Source organism: Lissotriton helveticus, chromosome 12 (genome assembly GCF_964261635.1).
Source record: "Lissotriton helveticus chromosome 12, aLisHel1.1, whole genome shotgun sequence".
Classification (NCBI taxonomy): Eukaryota; Metazoa; Chordata; class Amphibia; order Caudata; family Salamandridae; genus Lissotriton; species Lissotriton helveticus.
The window spans coordinates 98152134-98169428 of record NC_136073.1 but is presented as its reverse complement, the minus strand read 5'-3'; the positions used below and the strand labels follow the sequence as shown (position 1 = coordinate 98169428).

Here is a 17295-nt window from a genome sequence, read left to right as displayed (position 1 = left end):
AAAAAGGTGTTCCTATTGTTCATCCACTGAAGAAAAAGGAGAAGATCTTTTATGGTACCATGCCAAATGACGAATATATCGTCGATATAAGGTTTCCATACCCGCAACCCATCACGTATGGATTAGTGGGTGTTAGAATGTGCTCCTGTTCAAAGTAGTGGGCATAAAGATTTGCTAAACACGGAGCAAAAATGCTTCCCATGCTGGTCCCTGATGTTTGCAAATAAATTGTTTCCTCAAACATGAAATGTGTAACCTTGAATGCACCAATACATAATGAAATTGTTGTAAAATTGTTGTAAAAAGTGTTGAATAGATTACAATTGCTAAAGTAAGGTACAATGACTGAATAAAAAAGCAGTTTTGTGAATTGGAGGCCAGGTACCTTTTTCTTTATATTATTATTTGTAAACTCTGACATTATCTAACTATATATAAGGGACTGCTTCATTCCCCTCTTGAATATTGTTGGACTTGGCCCTTTTTGCAGGGTCATCCCTGAACTTTTTGCCTTCCTCCTATATTTTTTCTGACCTGTTGTTGGCTATTTTCTGACTCTGGGCACTTTACCACTGCTGATCAGTGCTAAAGTACATATGCTCTCCCTACTGTAAATTAATGTATGTATTGATAAGTGGTTCCATGATTGGATATTTGGTTTACTTGTCAGACCCTAGTACAGTGCACTGAGTTTGCCCAGGGTGTGTAAATCCAAATGCTGCTAATGGGCTTGCAGCAATGGTTGTGTCCCCCACAGTAGCGGCCTTGTAAAATGTGTCTAAGGTCTGCCATTGCAGAGCCTGCATGCAGTCTGATACTGTCATGCTGACTGGGCAAGTGTACTCACTTGCCAGTCCCTAAACCTTCCCTTTTCTTCATATGAGTCACTCCTATTAGAGGCCCACGGGCAGGGTGCATTGTAAGTATAAGGTAGGGCAAGCCCTGATGTGTGTGGCATGTCCTAATAGTGAATTACAGCCATTTTCATTTTTCACTGTTGCAAGGCTACCTGCTCTCCATAGGCTAGAATGGGCTGCTGGATTGTTACATGTTTATAATCTTAGCAGGGTCAGAGAACACGGTACAAATTCGAGTTTAGTATGCCTAAACTCAGAATAATAAAATACATCTTTTAGTAAAGTTTATTTTAATATTCTGTGTTTGCAAATACCACTTTTAGAAAGTAGGTATTTGCTTGCCTAACCCTTTGAGCCCACCTCTGCTAGGTTGTGTTTTCCTTGTCTGGGTTTGTGTGTGACAGGACTGGGGAATTCCAGGAGACAGGCTGGTCCAGCCCGGTGGTGAATAGGGAGATCTGCAACCAGATGGGAGGGAGGAGTTGCACCTGGGACCTGAATAGGACTGTGCCCGCCCCCCACAGTGCTGGCTCCACCCCCTGTGGTGCATCTGATGTCTCTGCTCTGCACACTGAAAGAAGAGAAGGAAGACTGTCAACAAAGTGCTCCAGGACTGTACTAGCCTTCCACAATGCTGGCTCCACCTCCTGTGGGGCGTCTGATGGGCCTGCCCTGCTCTGTGAAAGGAAAGGAGAAGTCTGGTAAACAGAGTGCTTCAGAACTGGCTTGAACTGGGCACAGGCTCCTCTACCCTCAGAGAACAAAGGATTTTGGGGTATAAGTATTGGGACCCTGATCCCATGAAATTAGATCACTCCTGCAACTGACAAGAAGAAACCTCTTCTGAGGAGAAGGAACCTGAAGAAACTGAGGAGAGACTATTCCCAAGCTGAAGTGCTGCTTGGGGGATTGGCCTGCAGTGGTTGCCTGGCTTCCTAGAGAGGAGAAAGGACTTTGTGAATTGCTGCTGTTCCAGTGGCTACAGAGGTAGGGAGCTGTGACCGACTCTCACGACCGGTCGGGTGTCCTGTTGGCACCGCTCTGAGCAACATCCACCTCGAACAACGCAAGCTCTGCGCTCACCGACTCCGTCTCGACGCCGTCAACGAGCCGTAGCCTTCACCGTGACTGGAAGGACACCGCAACGTGCAATGCCTCGCTACACCGAATCGAACTGGTCTGACCGACGTGGTCACTGCTGCTGACTTTGAGTCCTGTGACCGCACCAGAGTTAGGCACCGACTCGCACACTTCGCGACGCACCGCCCGACTCACACCGCTGTCCGGACTGACCGACGCCAGCTCCCGAACTCCGGCTCGAATGCCGCACCGTAAAGCTGGATGCACCGCAATGAGCAACGTCCGCCCCGAACAACGCCAGCTCTGAGCTCACCGATGCCGTCAGCGAGCCGTAGCCTGCACCGCGAGGGAAGGGACACCGTGACCTGCAACGCTTTCTTTTTGTATACCGTGATGATCCCCGGAACCAGCTCGCACATCCGTGCCGGCCGCCTCAAGGAAAAGGTACTGTGTTTGAGTCTGTAGACTTTTGAGTGGGCCCGGACCGCCGCGGTCCGCGGGATTTGTTAGACTCTGTGTTCTTTCAGAACACCGTAGCCGGACAAGGCTACCGACTCGCACAGAACTTTGATTTACACCTTTTTAACCTGAACTCTTGAAACTTAATAGTACTGTGGATTCTTTTTGTCGTTTATTGGTCTTGTGGTAACTATATATAAAGTATAACTTATTTTTGATGTGGTGTCCATTTGTAGTGTTGTCACTGGGTTACTGTATGTGGTCACAACTGCTTGACTTACATCACCTCTGAAATAAGCCTTGACTGCTCGCGCCACGCCGCCTTCAGGGTGAGCAGGGGTTATTTTGAGAGAGTAATTCCCTTGCCCTGACTAAAGAGGATCCCTGCTTGTCACAAGTACCTACCTGTGCCAACCAGAGACCCCCAATTCTAACAAATATCGTACAGAGTATTTGTTTTTTTAGCTGTGTATGCTACTGCCTTCATTAGCAATATTGTGATTTCACTTATGTCTGTTTATATCAGTGAATGTTTGTCTCCTTTATCACCATGTCACTGCATATTTTACTACCTGTCTGCTCTCCTAGTAAGGTGTATCACATTAAACTGTGGTTGGCAAAATGGATGTTCAATAGGGCATATGCATTTGTATCAGTGTATATAGCTCAGTAAATCTTCAAAGCACATATATTACCTTTTAATCACATACCTAGCTCCCTATGGCCTAGCTACAGCCTACCTCAGGAGTGACGTATATGTAATAACGGGATTCATTTATGCCTTGTGAAAGAGTTTAAAATATGAAGGTGAGGCTAGCACTAAAACTGCACCCATACGCTAAACTATTCAAGGTCCAAAACATAATGCAACGGCTACTTCTCTGCATGTTACTGTTGAAAGTGTCAGCCCTTTATAAGATATATGAACACATGTTGGGGCTGTGATCACATGTGCATATTAAGTTGTGTGTAAATCCCTGCCTCTCTTAATAACCTGTAAGCTTATCTACATGTGTCTGTAAGGAGCAGCATAGTTTGTCTCCTGGATGTGTTAGTATTAGGTCTTTTAACTGTGGCTGCAATTGCCTTCACTACCAGTATATAGATATCACTTCTACCTGTCTATATCAGTGAATGTTTAGCAGCTTTTATCACTATGTTAGTGGGTATTTTATTACCTGTTTGCTTTCCTAGTGAGGTGTGTCATTAAACTTTCGTTGGCAAACTGGCTGTTTAATAGTACATATGAGTTTGTAGGAGTGCATATAGCTCACAAAATCTTCAGAATACATGTATTCCCTTTTAAGCACATTCCAAGCTCCCTGTGGCCCAGATACAGCCAACCTGAGTAGTTACTTATATGTAATAAAAGATGAACGTATGCCTTGTGAAAGAGTTTAAAATATTAAGGTGACTCTAGGACTAAAACTGCATCCACACGCTAAACTATACGAGGGCCATAACATGATGCTACAGCTACATCTGTGCAGGTTATAGTTGAAAGTTTCAGTCCTGTAGTAGATATATGAATACATGTCTCAGTCCCTATATGGTGGTGTGATCACATGTGCATGTAATTTTGTGGATAAATCACTGTCGCTCCTTAAAATCTCTAAGGGTATCTATATATGTCTGTAAGGAGCTTCGTGGTTTGACTCCTGGATGTGTTAATATTAGGTGTTTTAGGTGTATCTGCAACTGCCTTCATTACAAATATATAGATATAACTTAGGCCTGTGTATATCACAGAATGTTTAGATACTTTTATCACTTTGTCAGTGGGAGTTTTTCTGCCTGACTGGTTTGGTAGAAAGCTGTGTCAGACTAAACTCTGCTTGGCAGGTTAGATGCTTTTTGGGGCACATAAAAAATCTACAAGTATATGACGGTCTGTTTTCAAAACTTTAGAAATTTGAACATACATAGGTGAATAAGTATCTCAGTGCCTGTATTCGGAATTAGAAACATACCTATAAGTCCCTTTGATACTGCTAGATATGCATCTACTTGGTGACTATGTTACTGAACGTAAAAGTACTTCTATTGATCCATTAGTGGGTGAGACACAGTCTATATGCATTAGACACAACTATGTCAGTTGCATCATGGGTGCTGTCATTATATACTTCTTCCATAACAGCGTGTACGTGATGACTAACTTGCACAAATTCAAGTGGAGAGTGAGTCACTCTTTTAACCAGAAACAACCATGCATTATGGTATACCTACAGCATATGTCAGAGATCAGGTATGTATACTAAAACATCAATTTAATACTTGACTAACTCATTTTACAGTCTGCTAGAGAGAGTCCAAAGCCACACTCTGTACTAGTAACCTGAATTCATATTTAAACACAACATGTTTAACCATGCCTTGCAGTGCTATATTACATATCATTCAGAATAAATTTAAAGAACATATCTCACCATCTATGCACATACAAACCTGCCGTGTCATTTCCCAAAAGCAACACTAAGCAGTATATAATACATACGTGTGACCTTTGACATATTCATAATTAATAAACATCTACAGTGCATGGTTTCCACTTTGAATTCTAAGAGTTCTATTCCTGTTTTATAATGATAAAAATAGGACTACAAATCCCACAACTCAAAAAAAAACAATCTTAGTGACCAGCACATAACCTATGCACATATAGAACTTTCCCATCTTATAGTACATTATTATACATCACTTACAGACTGGACTAAAGAAGCTCCACTGCAATATACATCTCCATGGAAACACTTTGTAAACTAACTTCACAGACACCTAATATGCACCTCAAACACATATATCTCAGTCACCTCTTATTAGATACACACTATCAGTTATAAACCATCTTAACTTTTTTAAATAAATTTTTTATATTTTAAACTCTTTTATTACAATATGACATACTAAGATATTTATTTAATTAATTCTTTTATTTATTAAAAATTATAATTGAAATACCAGAAAATTGAGTATTTTGGTAAAATCTTTTTTTTCTCCTATCAGATCAATTCAATGCTCTCAGGGTTTGTTATAAAGCTTTAAAAAAATAGCACACCACTCTCATACATAGCACTTGAACTTTGCATTGCCTGATACTGCATAAGTCTGCAAATAAAAACATTCCTTTCATATTTCATTATTGTAACTGCATTTCTGAATGGTTAATGTCTGCTAACCCTTTCACTCCTTTTTAGAGGTAGCCCAAAAGGCATAACTTTGTGTCAATACAGGCGATGATCGCAACACATTGGCGGAAGAAAAAGGGTGTCAGAAAACCTACGTTCCTTCATAGGTATATATTTTTAAAACCATAGTACAGTTTATTGCAAAATCCTCACTAGGGGGGTCATTATGATAGCGGGCGGATCGCCACCGCCCATATGGCGGTGGTGATCTGCTTGCCAAAATCTACGGCCCACATAACTTCCCCCCGCTACATTCCGATGGCGGGGGGACCCCGGCGGATGGGAAGACTGTCCGCCAGTTTTTCGCCGGTTTTTCAATCTGCCTGATTGCCTACCGTGCAGAAAAGCCCAGGAATATGGTGGTGGTGCCTTGCAGGCACCACCATCCATATTATCATCATGGCGGTGAAATGACTTTCCATGGCGGAGACTCCGCCATGGAAAGGCATGCGGTGTTGTCTTTGGGGACCCATTGCGGCCCCCCAGGGTGTTTGTGGGGGTGGGTGGTACCTATAGCATCCCCCCTGCATTTGCATGCACAAGTTGGCAGGCACCGCGCGGTGCCTGTCATATTGTGCATTCAAATGCACAACATGCATTTTATAAATTGCGGCGGGTGCTGCTTGCAGTAGCGCCCGCCGCAATGTTTAAAATGCAGGATGCGCCCGCCAGACTGGTGCCATTTGCGGGACCGCCATGACAATGGCGGGTGGTCCCATTTCCAGATACGGTGATGGGCAGACAAAGTTGGCCCACCATCGTAATGGGCCCCTATGTAATAATAACTGCCTTATAAAACAATGAACCTGAACGCCTCTAATCTGTAAAAATGAATAACCTTCCCCCCCTATACACCCTCAGCATGTTCTCCATAGAAGCCTATTCGAACCAGTAGGTCACAAGTTCACATTCCAGAAGGCCCATACTAGTTACAAAATGCTACTGCAGGTGTAGTATACTGCATATATTGTAAAGCATATCCAACTCTCTATTACATTTTTTTCTATTTACCGGAGCCAATGAAACATCTACTTACTAATCATTTCCAAAGGGTACCTCCTTTTATTCACCTGCATATTCCCATCAACCAATCAATTTTTTAGTTTTTTTTCAAACCACCTGCACACATGCAATTTTACTGTCTTTCATTGTGCCAACTGTGATATTCAGCTACAGACCTGTCCTGTGTGCTACTCCTCATTCCTTCAAAATTCTTAGAATGAGGATTTTGGGCCGCAGCTATGTCTATTGGGCTGGTGAGGATGCAGGAAGGAGAAGTATTGAGAGGGACTAGGGTTTGGCTAATGTGGACATTAATTGGATTGGTCATAGATGAATAACGTTTAATCAATTGCTTCATTTGGTTAAAACCATTGTGGATTCACCTGCCCCTAACCTCATGATTTTGCTCTGTGGTGGCAACGGCCTAGGCACTTTGACTGGGGTAGGACTGGAAATCCTAATGATGGAAACCTTTGTTGAATTGATGATGCTTTTCCCTTACACTATCTTTGTGTAGTCCAACACATGGTAAAAGCAGAAATGGAAGTGGTCCAATCAATTCTATTTGCAGAATGACAAAGCCAGGAAACATGTTAATAAAACTGTTTCTGCATCGCCAACACATTGCGAAATTGCAAAACAAAAGCACACATTCAACGGCAGTGGCACATAAAAAAAATTACAACAAGAAAAGTAATTCTACAGATTACTCTACACACACTACTATCTAAACAACTGTATAACAAACATGTTTCAACTCATGTTTCTCTTCTGAATGTCTAACAATAAACATCTTTAAAACCTTTTTTCTGTGTTCAAGGTGACACCAGAAGCCACAATGATGTTGGTAACCGCGATGACCGCGCCTTTTTCCCAAAGTGTACTGCACATATATACACACATTTTACATTGTTTCAGACACTAGGGGTCTATTACTGTACTGTTTAAACTCATAGTTTCTTTGTGAGTTCCTATAAAAACCTTCTTTAAAACCTATTTCTCATGTTCGCAGTGATGTCGGGAGTCGCAGGGGCATCGGTAATGGCGACCATCGTGAATACGTTGTGAAAAAACAAAGCAAAACAGAAATTAAATATCCACCACCAAATTCAAAATGTATAACTATACATTTCATTCTAACATCACACTAGATACGTTATTATCTAAATAACTATACAAAAACATATATCAGTCTCTGAATGTCTCTGAAACACTGTGAAGGAATGATCGACTAGGTAATGTGACTGGCTGTGTGAATGTGTCACTGTCAGTGGGTGCATAAGGGTCTAAGTGGGTCTGTGACTGGATTCGTGAGTGTCTGAGGGGATGTGTCAGTGGATGCATACCTATCTGAGTGGGTCTGTGACTGGTTGTATCAGACTCTTAGTGGGTCTTTGAGTGGGTGCATGATAGTCTGAATGTGAACAATTGATGGGTTTATTAATGTCTGATTAGGTCTGTCAGTAGGTATATGAGTCTGTGAGTGAGTTGCTGTGTGGCACTATACGTTTTGTATTGGCTCTGTCAGTAGGCACATCTATCTGACTAGGCATGTGACTCGGTGCATGAGTGCTCGAGTGGGCCTATCAATGGGTGCATCAGTGTCTTAGTGGGTCTGTAAGTAAGTGTCTCAGTCTCTGACAGGTTCTGTCAGTGAATGCATGAGTCTAACAGTATGTCTGTTCATGGGTGTATGAGTATCTGAAAGGGTGTGGAAGTGACTATGACAATAACAATGGGGCTCTGTGAGGGGGTCTGTCAGTGGTTGCATAAGTCCCTTAATGGGTATGCAAATACCTGAGTGGGTCTGTGAGTGGTGTATGAGCATCTGAGTGGGTCTGCAACTGGGTGTATAAGTCTCTGAGTGGGTATGTGAGTGGGTGTATGAGTATCTGAGTGCATATGTGAGTTGGCATAAGAGTTTTTGAGTGGGTATGGGAGTGGGCTCATGAGTCTTAGTGTGGGTTTATCAGTGAGCAAGTAAGTGTCTGAATGGGTATGTGACTGGGTGCTTACATCTCTGAGTGGGTCTGTAAATGGTGCATAAGTGTCTGAATAGGTATGTGACTGAGAGCATGAGTCTCTGAATAGGTATATCACTGTGTGCATGACTATCTAAGTGAGTATGGGAGTGGGTATATGAGTCTCTCAATGGGTCTGTGTGTAGGTGCGTAAGTATCTGAGTGGGGTCTGTGAGTGGGTGCATGAGTCTCTGTGTGCATATGAAGGTGGGTGCATGAGTCTCTTAGTGGGTATGCAAGTGGCACATGAGTTTGTGAGTGTGTGTATAAATCTCTGAGTGGGTATGTGAGGAGGCATATGAGTCTCAGAGTGAGTCTGTGAGTAGGTGCATGAGTCTCAGAGTGGGTATACAAGTGAGTGCATGAGTCTCTGAGTAGGTATGCCAGTGTGTGTATGAGTCTGAGTGGGTATGCGACTGGATGCATGACTCTCTGAGTGGGTCTGTAAGTATGTACAGAAGTCTCTGAGTGGGGTCTATGAGTGGATGCATGAATCTCTGTGTGGGTATGTGAGTGGGTGCATGAGTCTCATAGTGTGTATTTAACTGAGTGCATGAGTTTCTCAGTAGGTCTGTGACTAGGTGCATGAGTGTCTGGTTGAGTATGTGACTGGGTAAATGAGTCTCTGAGTGGGTCTGTGACTGGGTGTATAAGTGTCAGAATAGGTATGCGAGGGTGTGTGTGAATGTCTGAGTGGGTATGTGAGTGGGTGTCTCAGTGTCTGAGTTTGTCTCTGAGTGGGTGTGTCAGTGTCTGAGTAAGTCTGTGAGTGAGTGCATTCATTTGTGAGTGCATCCCTGAGTGGGTGTGTGAGTGTATAAGTAAACCTGTTAGCAAGTGTGCATATGTATATATACTGGCGAGTAGGTCATACATGGTCAGTGACATCACTGATGACATCTCATAAGACATCACTGGTCACTTCACGGATGACATCATTCAGTGCCTGGGAGTTTTACAAATGTTCATGATTGTTAAATATATATACCGAGGTGTATTGATGAATCAGTGGGTATATGGGTGTCAGTATAGATGATTTAGTGGGTGTATGACTGACTATATACGTGAATGATTAGGTGTCTCAGTGAATGTATGGGTGACTGACTAGGTTGTCTGAATGCCTGTATCAGTCTGTCAGATGGTGTCTAAGTGGCTGTATGGGATGGTGAGTGGATATGTGAGTGGGTATGTGAGTGGCTGTATGGGTGATTGATTGCTCATCTAAGTACCTATATGGGTTTCTAAATGTCTGTATGGATGGGGGGGTGACTGCCTTTATGGATGAGTGAGTGGGTGAGTCAGTGGCTGTATGGGTTATTGATTATGTGTGTGAGGGGCTCTATGGGTGTGTGTGTATATGGCTGTAAGGTTGAGTGAATGGATGTGTCAGTGGTATATTGATGAATAACTGGATATGTGAAAGGTAGTATAAGTGAGTATTAGATTATATAAGTGACTGTATTTGTGAGTGAGGGATAGTGGTTGTATGGGTGAGTGTGTGCTTGTGTGAGTGACTGTATAGGTGAGTGAGTATGTGTTAGTATCTGTATGAATAGTGAGTGGGTGTGTGTATAACTGTATAGGTGAGAAAATAGCTGTGTGATTGACTATATTGGTGAGTGAGTAGGTATGTGAGTAGCTCTATGAATGACTGACAGTGTGAGTGACTCTATTGAAATATGAGTGGATATATCAATGGCTGCATTAGTGAGTACGTTGGTGTATGAGTGGCTGTATGGGTAACTGAGTGGATGTGTGTGTAGACCTATTAATCAGTGACTGGGTATGTAAGTACTGGTATGGGTGTGTCAATGGTTTTGAGAATGTTAGTGTGGAAGTTGTAGTGGGTGCATGAAAGGTTATATGGGGTGTGAGTGGGTGCATCAGATAATATGTGGATGACGTCATGAGTGATGCCATACGTGATGTAATTTGAGATGTCATCAGTGACGTCACTGACAATGTCAATGGTGATATTATCTGTGAGGTCATAAGCAGTGCATTGTGGGGCACAAGCTATAGTTAGCTCAGCTTACTATAACTGTTGAATTTCACTCATTTTGTATCAGTGAAACCTGAGCCTAACTATAATGTCTTTGTAACTTTTGTTTTTTTCAGTGAATTTCTAAGGATTTTTAAATTCTGTTTCATAACTATATAGTCCCTGTAACCTTTGTTTTTTCAGTGAATTTCTAAGGTTTTTCAAATTCTATTTTCCAACTATAACGTCCATGTCATCTGATTTTTCTATTGAATTTTTAAGATTTTTAAATTGTGTTTTCTATCTACAACAACAATCTGCGTTTTGACATGCCTGGAATATATAGAGGTGGTGGAGTTCACTTTACAGACAAAGGGAACAGGGTGTTTCTAGGTTTCTGTGTTTCTTATACACACTCTCAACACGAAGGCTCTGTCAGAGCCTCCCTAGAACTTAAAATGTTGTCCATTTTCTCTATAAATAATTTTTGTGAGGACTTTTTGAAATTTGCGGTGATGTCGCAAAACAAAAGCCGACATTCAATGACCACTACCACTTTAAAAAATTTCAACTTAAAACATTCATTCTAACTATTACAATACACACATTACTAACCACATCACCGCTTTAAAAACATATATGAAAACATATTTTTCTAGTACGTTTTTTAAGAAACTATTTAAACCCTACTTCCCATTTTCACGATTAAACAGAGGGTTGTGATGACTCAGGTAACTTAGATGATTGCACCTTTTTTAGGGAGTGCAAAAACACATATATGCACACATTTTACAGTATTTTAGACATTAGGGGTTTATTACTATACTGTTTAGAGTGATATTTCTGTAGGGCGTTTGCATAAAAACAATAATTTAAACTGATTTTACATTTTCCCGATGGTGCCGGCTGTTGCAATGATATTTGTAGCCACTGTCATCTCAAATATGCCGCAAAATTGAGTCTGCACGTGGGTGCGAGGCTCTTCTAATGTGTGCAGTATAATGCCTGGAGATAGTTTGGGGTTCAGCATGATATATAATTTTTTTAGTTAAGGTGTGTTTTCTTACCTAAAGAAATATGCTCAAATTTAGAAACATTTGGTAGATGCCATTGGCCCTGCACATTTGCTACCATCCACTGAGTTAGTAGCTTTCCTGACTAATTTCTAAATCCAAATACATTATACATTGGTAGGGAACAATATCTAAACATTATACAGTTTTTGGAGAGTCATTCATAATATTTCATATATCATTCCTTTCATAATATTATTATATAATTTTTACATTAAAATCCCTTTTCATTACAATTTTATTACATACATTTACAATTTTACAAGTAATTCTTAATGCATGCTAATGATGGCATCCCTTAAAAAGTCAAATATGTCCCCCTACCCTATTACTTCCAATTTAGTCCATTCAAACATCCATCTTGACCGGAACAGGCATTTGGCAGTAATGAGATTCTTCTTCAGGGCTGTAATGCAGACAAACACAACATAAACACAGCCTAAGGAAAGCAGTTCAATTACAACTGAATTAGGTTTACAGTTCACTAAGTGAAGTATTAAATATACAATAGCATCCTCAATTATATGCAATAGTTACAAAAAACATTACAAGCACAATTATGAATATATATCTGAGTGATATATCACAAGCTTAATTTACTTTACATATTCATATTCATTCACTTTCATTGATGTACATTACAGAAATTGTTCCATGAGGCAATGTCCCAAACTTTTAACCTCTTCAATATATGGACAATAATACTTCTTCCACATGCATTCTAGGTGGAGTTATATCACTCAGAGCTGAATATTTTGATGTATTTGATATACAATATACCTACATGCATACGTAGAAAGTTCTCCTGGTTATTTTAGACCTACAATTAACCACTTCCTAGTCATCTTAGTCCTTATATTTCACTTCCCAATAATTTTAGAACCTCAGTTATTCAAAATATATATACACGTATGTGTGTATAGGCTGTAGATGATGATGATGAAGTCAAGGTATCTGGTATTATCTGTGAGCTTAGTTGTGAAGATAAAAAGTACTTGAATAGTCCTTGTCATTACTATCAATGGTATTAAATGACTCTGCTGTGAAATGTATAATCTGTGTAAAGGTAATGCACAAATAGGAAACTGTATATAATTCTATTTAGTCCTTAATAAACACATGACATTTCTTCGTTTATTACTGCTAAATGATTTGATACTTTTCTCCCTCAGACTCAACTGAATGCTCCAAGTGTCCGTGGGATCAGTGGCCAAATGCGAAGCAGGACAACTGCATTCTGAGAGTCATAGAGTTCCTCTCCTATGAAGAGCCTTTAGGAGTTGGCCTGACAGTCATATGTTTTTTTTGCTCTCTAATGCCAGTTGCTATTCTTGAGCTTTTTATTCATCATAGGAACACCCCTATTGTCAAAGCCAATAACCGTTCTCTAAGCTACCTCCTGCTATTTTCTCTTGCTCTATGCTTTCTCTGTTCACTGATCTTTATTGGTTATCCTACTACAGTGAAATGTCTTCTCCGCCAGGCAGCTTTTGGCATGACTTTTTCTCTTTGCATTTCTTGCATCTTATCCAAAACTATTATGGTGGTCATTGCGTTCAATGCCACAAAACCCAACAGTGACCTAAGGAAATGGGTTGGGCCCCAACTATCGTACATAGTGATTGTTGTCTGCACATTAATTCAAGTTATCCTTTGTGCCTCCTGGATAATTCTTTCTCCACCTTCCTCTGAATATAACATCAATTCTCAACCTGGAAAGATATTATATGAATGTAATGAAGGGTCTACAATTGCTTTCTGGTGTATGCTTGGATACCTTGGGCTTCAGGCCACTATAGGTTTTATAGTGGCCTTCCTGGCTAGAAAACTGCCTGACAGCTTCAATGAGGCCAAATTCATTACCTTCAGCATGCTGGCCTTTCTTACCGTCTGGCTCTCATTTATTCCAGCCTATCTCAGCACCAAGGGCAAGTACATGGTTGCAATGGAGGTCTTTGCCATCTTGTCTTCCAGTTCTGCATTGGTTTCCTGCATATTCTTCCCAAAATGTTACATTATTCTTTTGAGACCTGAAATGAACACAAAGGAATATCTGATGGGAAAGGACGTTGGGAAGAAATAAGACACTACTTAGATACTTTCACTGTAGCTGTCTGATACAATGTTCCTGATGATCCTGCAAAATGTGTTACACATATGCTCTGATGTGTTCACCGTATGGGACAAAATAAATATCTTATAAAGGATCAAACAGTCAGTCTAGGCTAGAAATATTCAGAAAACAATTTCCAGAAACAGCATATTAAATAATGAAAATAACTGACTGTTCTGTTGTCATACTGGTTTAGGGAGTCTTTTTCAGGCATTTACTTTTTCATCCAAAGTGAATTACTTTTGGTTGAAAAAGTGTGCCTCCTTTAGTGGTTCTTGAATATTGTTTCATAATCTGGGAGCATTAATAGTGATAGTTATTGAGTTGATAACTTAACTGTGATATTTTTACATAGAGTTCTGCTCAATCAATCAATCGATATTTACTTTATTCGATTAGCTTCAGCAATCATAAAAGTACAATAAAAAGAGAACATCAAGGAATATCATTCCATAATATATAATCCATCATGGTTTAGTGTCAAACATAAGCAAAATACACACCTAACAAAAATCTGGTTAAAAACCAGCAAACAGTAACATTGTCTAAAATTTGAAGATATAGGAGAGCTGGTCTTGCTTGGTTAATATTCAAAGGCACAAGGTGTGGGTGTATATACTTTTGTCACAATTGGCCCTTTAGGAAAGATTAAAACAATATGTAAAGTGTTTAGTACAGAGAACTCATCACATGTACAAATAGGAGGATCTTGCGGCTTATGCCATCCAGCTACTAGTTGGAGGAACATATTCAAACAAAAAAAAGTTAGAAGTCTTCTGTGGCTAACCAGCATATCTAATGTTTAATAAAATTCCATTTTATCAATAGGTTTCACCATTGCATAATGTGTCCAGCAGTGCTTGTGCTGTGAGTCTATAGTTCTCGCTTCATGGGTATACACCATAACTGATTTCTTAATCCTACAATATATGATTTTCGCTCTGGGGAATTAAAGAGATGCGATGACCACAAATTTGTCGGGGTCTTTTTTATAACTCAGCCAAGGTATACGCAAGTTTGGTCCATGTGCAGACAGTCTCTCACTATTACTCTATTAAATTCTAGCTCTTTTTTGGTCCAAATCGAACAACATAAAAATAAGGGGTGCAAGCAAATATAGACAGCTGCATAGCCTGCCCCTATGTCATCATGTACTATTTCTGCCGGCACATTCTGTGGAATTCGTAACATTTTCCTTAAATTTTTATTTTCTGCTCTTTGAATGGAAGTCAAAGATTTGTAGCCCAAACCTCTGCTCCACATTCTACAGTTGGAAAAAACTTAGGGGCATATTATCAAGGGATTTATCTCTGCTTTTTTGGCTTTAAAAGCCAATAAAGCGGAGATGAAATTATCTCCCTATTACCTAGCTGTCGCTAACACCAGTTAGCGACAACTCGTAGTAGATAGCGACCATCTTGGGCCCCGCTTTGCATGTCAGAGAAATGTATCACTAATGACATGCAAAGTGGGCGTGCCAAGATGTCAGCGACTGGAAACAGTCGCTAACATCGCTATCTCCTATTACCAACTTTTGGAGATATTTCTCCAAAAGCTAACACCTGCCCTGAGCAGTTCTTAGCCATCTTATCCAATGGGAGGTGGATAACATGGCTAAGAGCATTTGCTCGGTAATGCATGAATATCGCTGACATATCAGTGAAATTCATGCATTTTGGCCGATTTTTATCGCTTAGGAGATAAACCTTGATAATATCAAGGCTCCTAAGCGATAAAAATCGTCGCTACACGGTAATACAATTATAGCCGCTAAGCCAACATAGCGATAATTATCGCTAGTTGTTGGTAATATGCCCCTTAGTCTTATGAAGATATACAATAGACTTAATATAACTGTAGCCTAAACGCCTGGAAAAAGCATCTATGCAAAAAACAGCCCTATTAAAGGATTGGGTGTGAGATTTCAATAATGGGTCCCAGGGCAATTTATCATCCAGTAGTGTGCCTAAATAGCTAAACTTGTCTACCTTACTTATGTTGTTGACCTTTAATGCATGGGTTTTAGCCTTAGTTCCTCGAGATCCTATGGTCATGGCATATGATTTAGAATAATTAATGTTAAGACCTAGAGTTTCCATTTAACCATAAAAAATTACATATTAAAAGTTGCAGCCATGCACATATAACAAGGCTGGAACTGTTCTGTGTCCTATCCTCGGGACGTCTTCGCAATCTTCCCTTAAGAACTGGCCTAATTTATTTATGTATAAATGAAAAGGAGTGGAGCTAAAATACAATACTGCCGGACCCCTTTTCCTAACTGAAAGTGCTTAGTGTAGTCACCTGATGGGCCAAATTTTACCGATGGCTCAAGGGCCAAGTGCAACTTAGTTCTACTCTTCCTCATCACATTCCCGGAAGCACATGAGTTCATATCCTGTGGCATGGTGTGAGTTCTGTAAATTCCATATCTACACACATAAGTACAAACATACATGTGACGGGTTGTTTGGCTTCTACGATGTTTCAATAATCACAATAAGTAAAATTTCTACTCACCTTCATTGTGTCTGTCTCTGAACTGTTGACGTTTCTATGCCTAGAAATTCAACTTTACCTCTAGATGAAATTGTGCTTGATGTAAGGCTTTCACTAAAAACATCCATGAATTTAATGAGTTTAAAACTGACAGACAGAAGTGGTTGGATTAGATTGTGAATGCTAAAGTATGAACAGAACCCTTTTCTTGTAGGTGGCCACTAGCCCTGAGATTTGTTTCAGTATTAGAGTGCAGTTTTTTAATGCCAAAACACAATTGTTAGTGTGACTAATGTGTAAAACATGAGTTTTTGTTCTAGTGCAATTCATAAAAGGTTGATACTTTGTCACACAATCAATTTATATAAAAATGTGTTTTTATTTTACCAAATAAACATAGAAACCTTGATATAGTTCCGAACTTTAAGCCTGATGTACAAAGCTATTTTGCAGTTTCAAACACAGCAATTCATATGACTGTGGCCAGAGCAAGTTGGGCTGAGCGCGTTTGTCTGGAGGGTACGTGTAATGAGAGGTGGTGGTTCAGATATGCTGGTCCTTTATCATGAAGAGCTTTGTAGGTATGTGTGAGGAGATTGAAGGTGATTTTATTTTTGACTGAGATCCAGTGGAGTTGTCAAAGGTGTTCTGTGATGTGACTGCTGCGGGGTATCTTGTTGACCAGTCTAGCTGTAGCATTTTGAACATTCTGTAGGTTCTTGAGGAGTTTCTGGGTGACGCCGGCATAAAGTGTATTGCAGTAGTCTGCTGGTGATGAGTGTGTGGGTGACCATTTTTCTGGATTCTGTGGGGATCCATCTGAATGTCTTTCGAAGCAGGTGGAGCAATTAGAAGCAAGATGAGGATACTGGGTTGATCAGGTGGTTGATAGTGAGCAAGGAGTCCAGTATGATGCTGAGGTTAGGTGTGTGGTCCACCAGGGTGAGGGGGTTTCCCAGTTCAATGGGCCGACAGGAGTCATCCAAGGCTGAGGGGGCAGGTACCAGGATGAGTACTTCGGT

The 17295-nt window shown here is 40.5% G+C and overlaps 1 protein-coding gene across 1 annotated transcript in view; it reads left to right on the top strand.

Annotated features, from left to right (window-relative positions):
- The window catches only part of LOC144797938 (extracellular calcium-sensing receptor-like), a 202033-nt gene extending 188289 nt beyond the window's left edge, over positions 1 to 13744 (top strand). Inside the window, exon 7 of the mRNA XM_078668742.1 lies at positions 12834 to 13744. Coding sequence (XP_078524868.1) covers positions 12834 to 13744 — 911 coding nt within the window. The remainder of the gene's footprint in view (positions 1 to 12833) is intronic.
- Positions 13745 to 17295: the final 3551 nt, after the last annotated feature.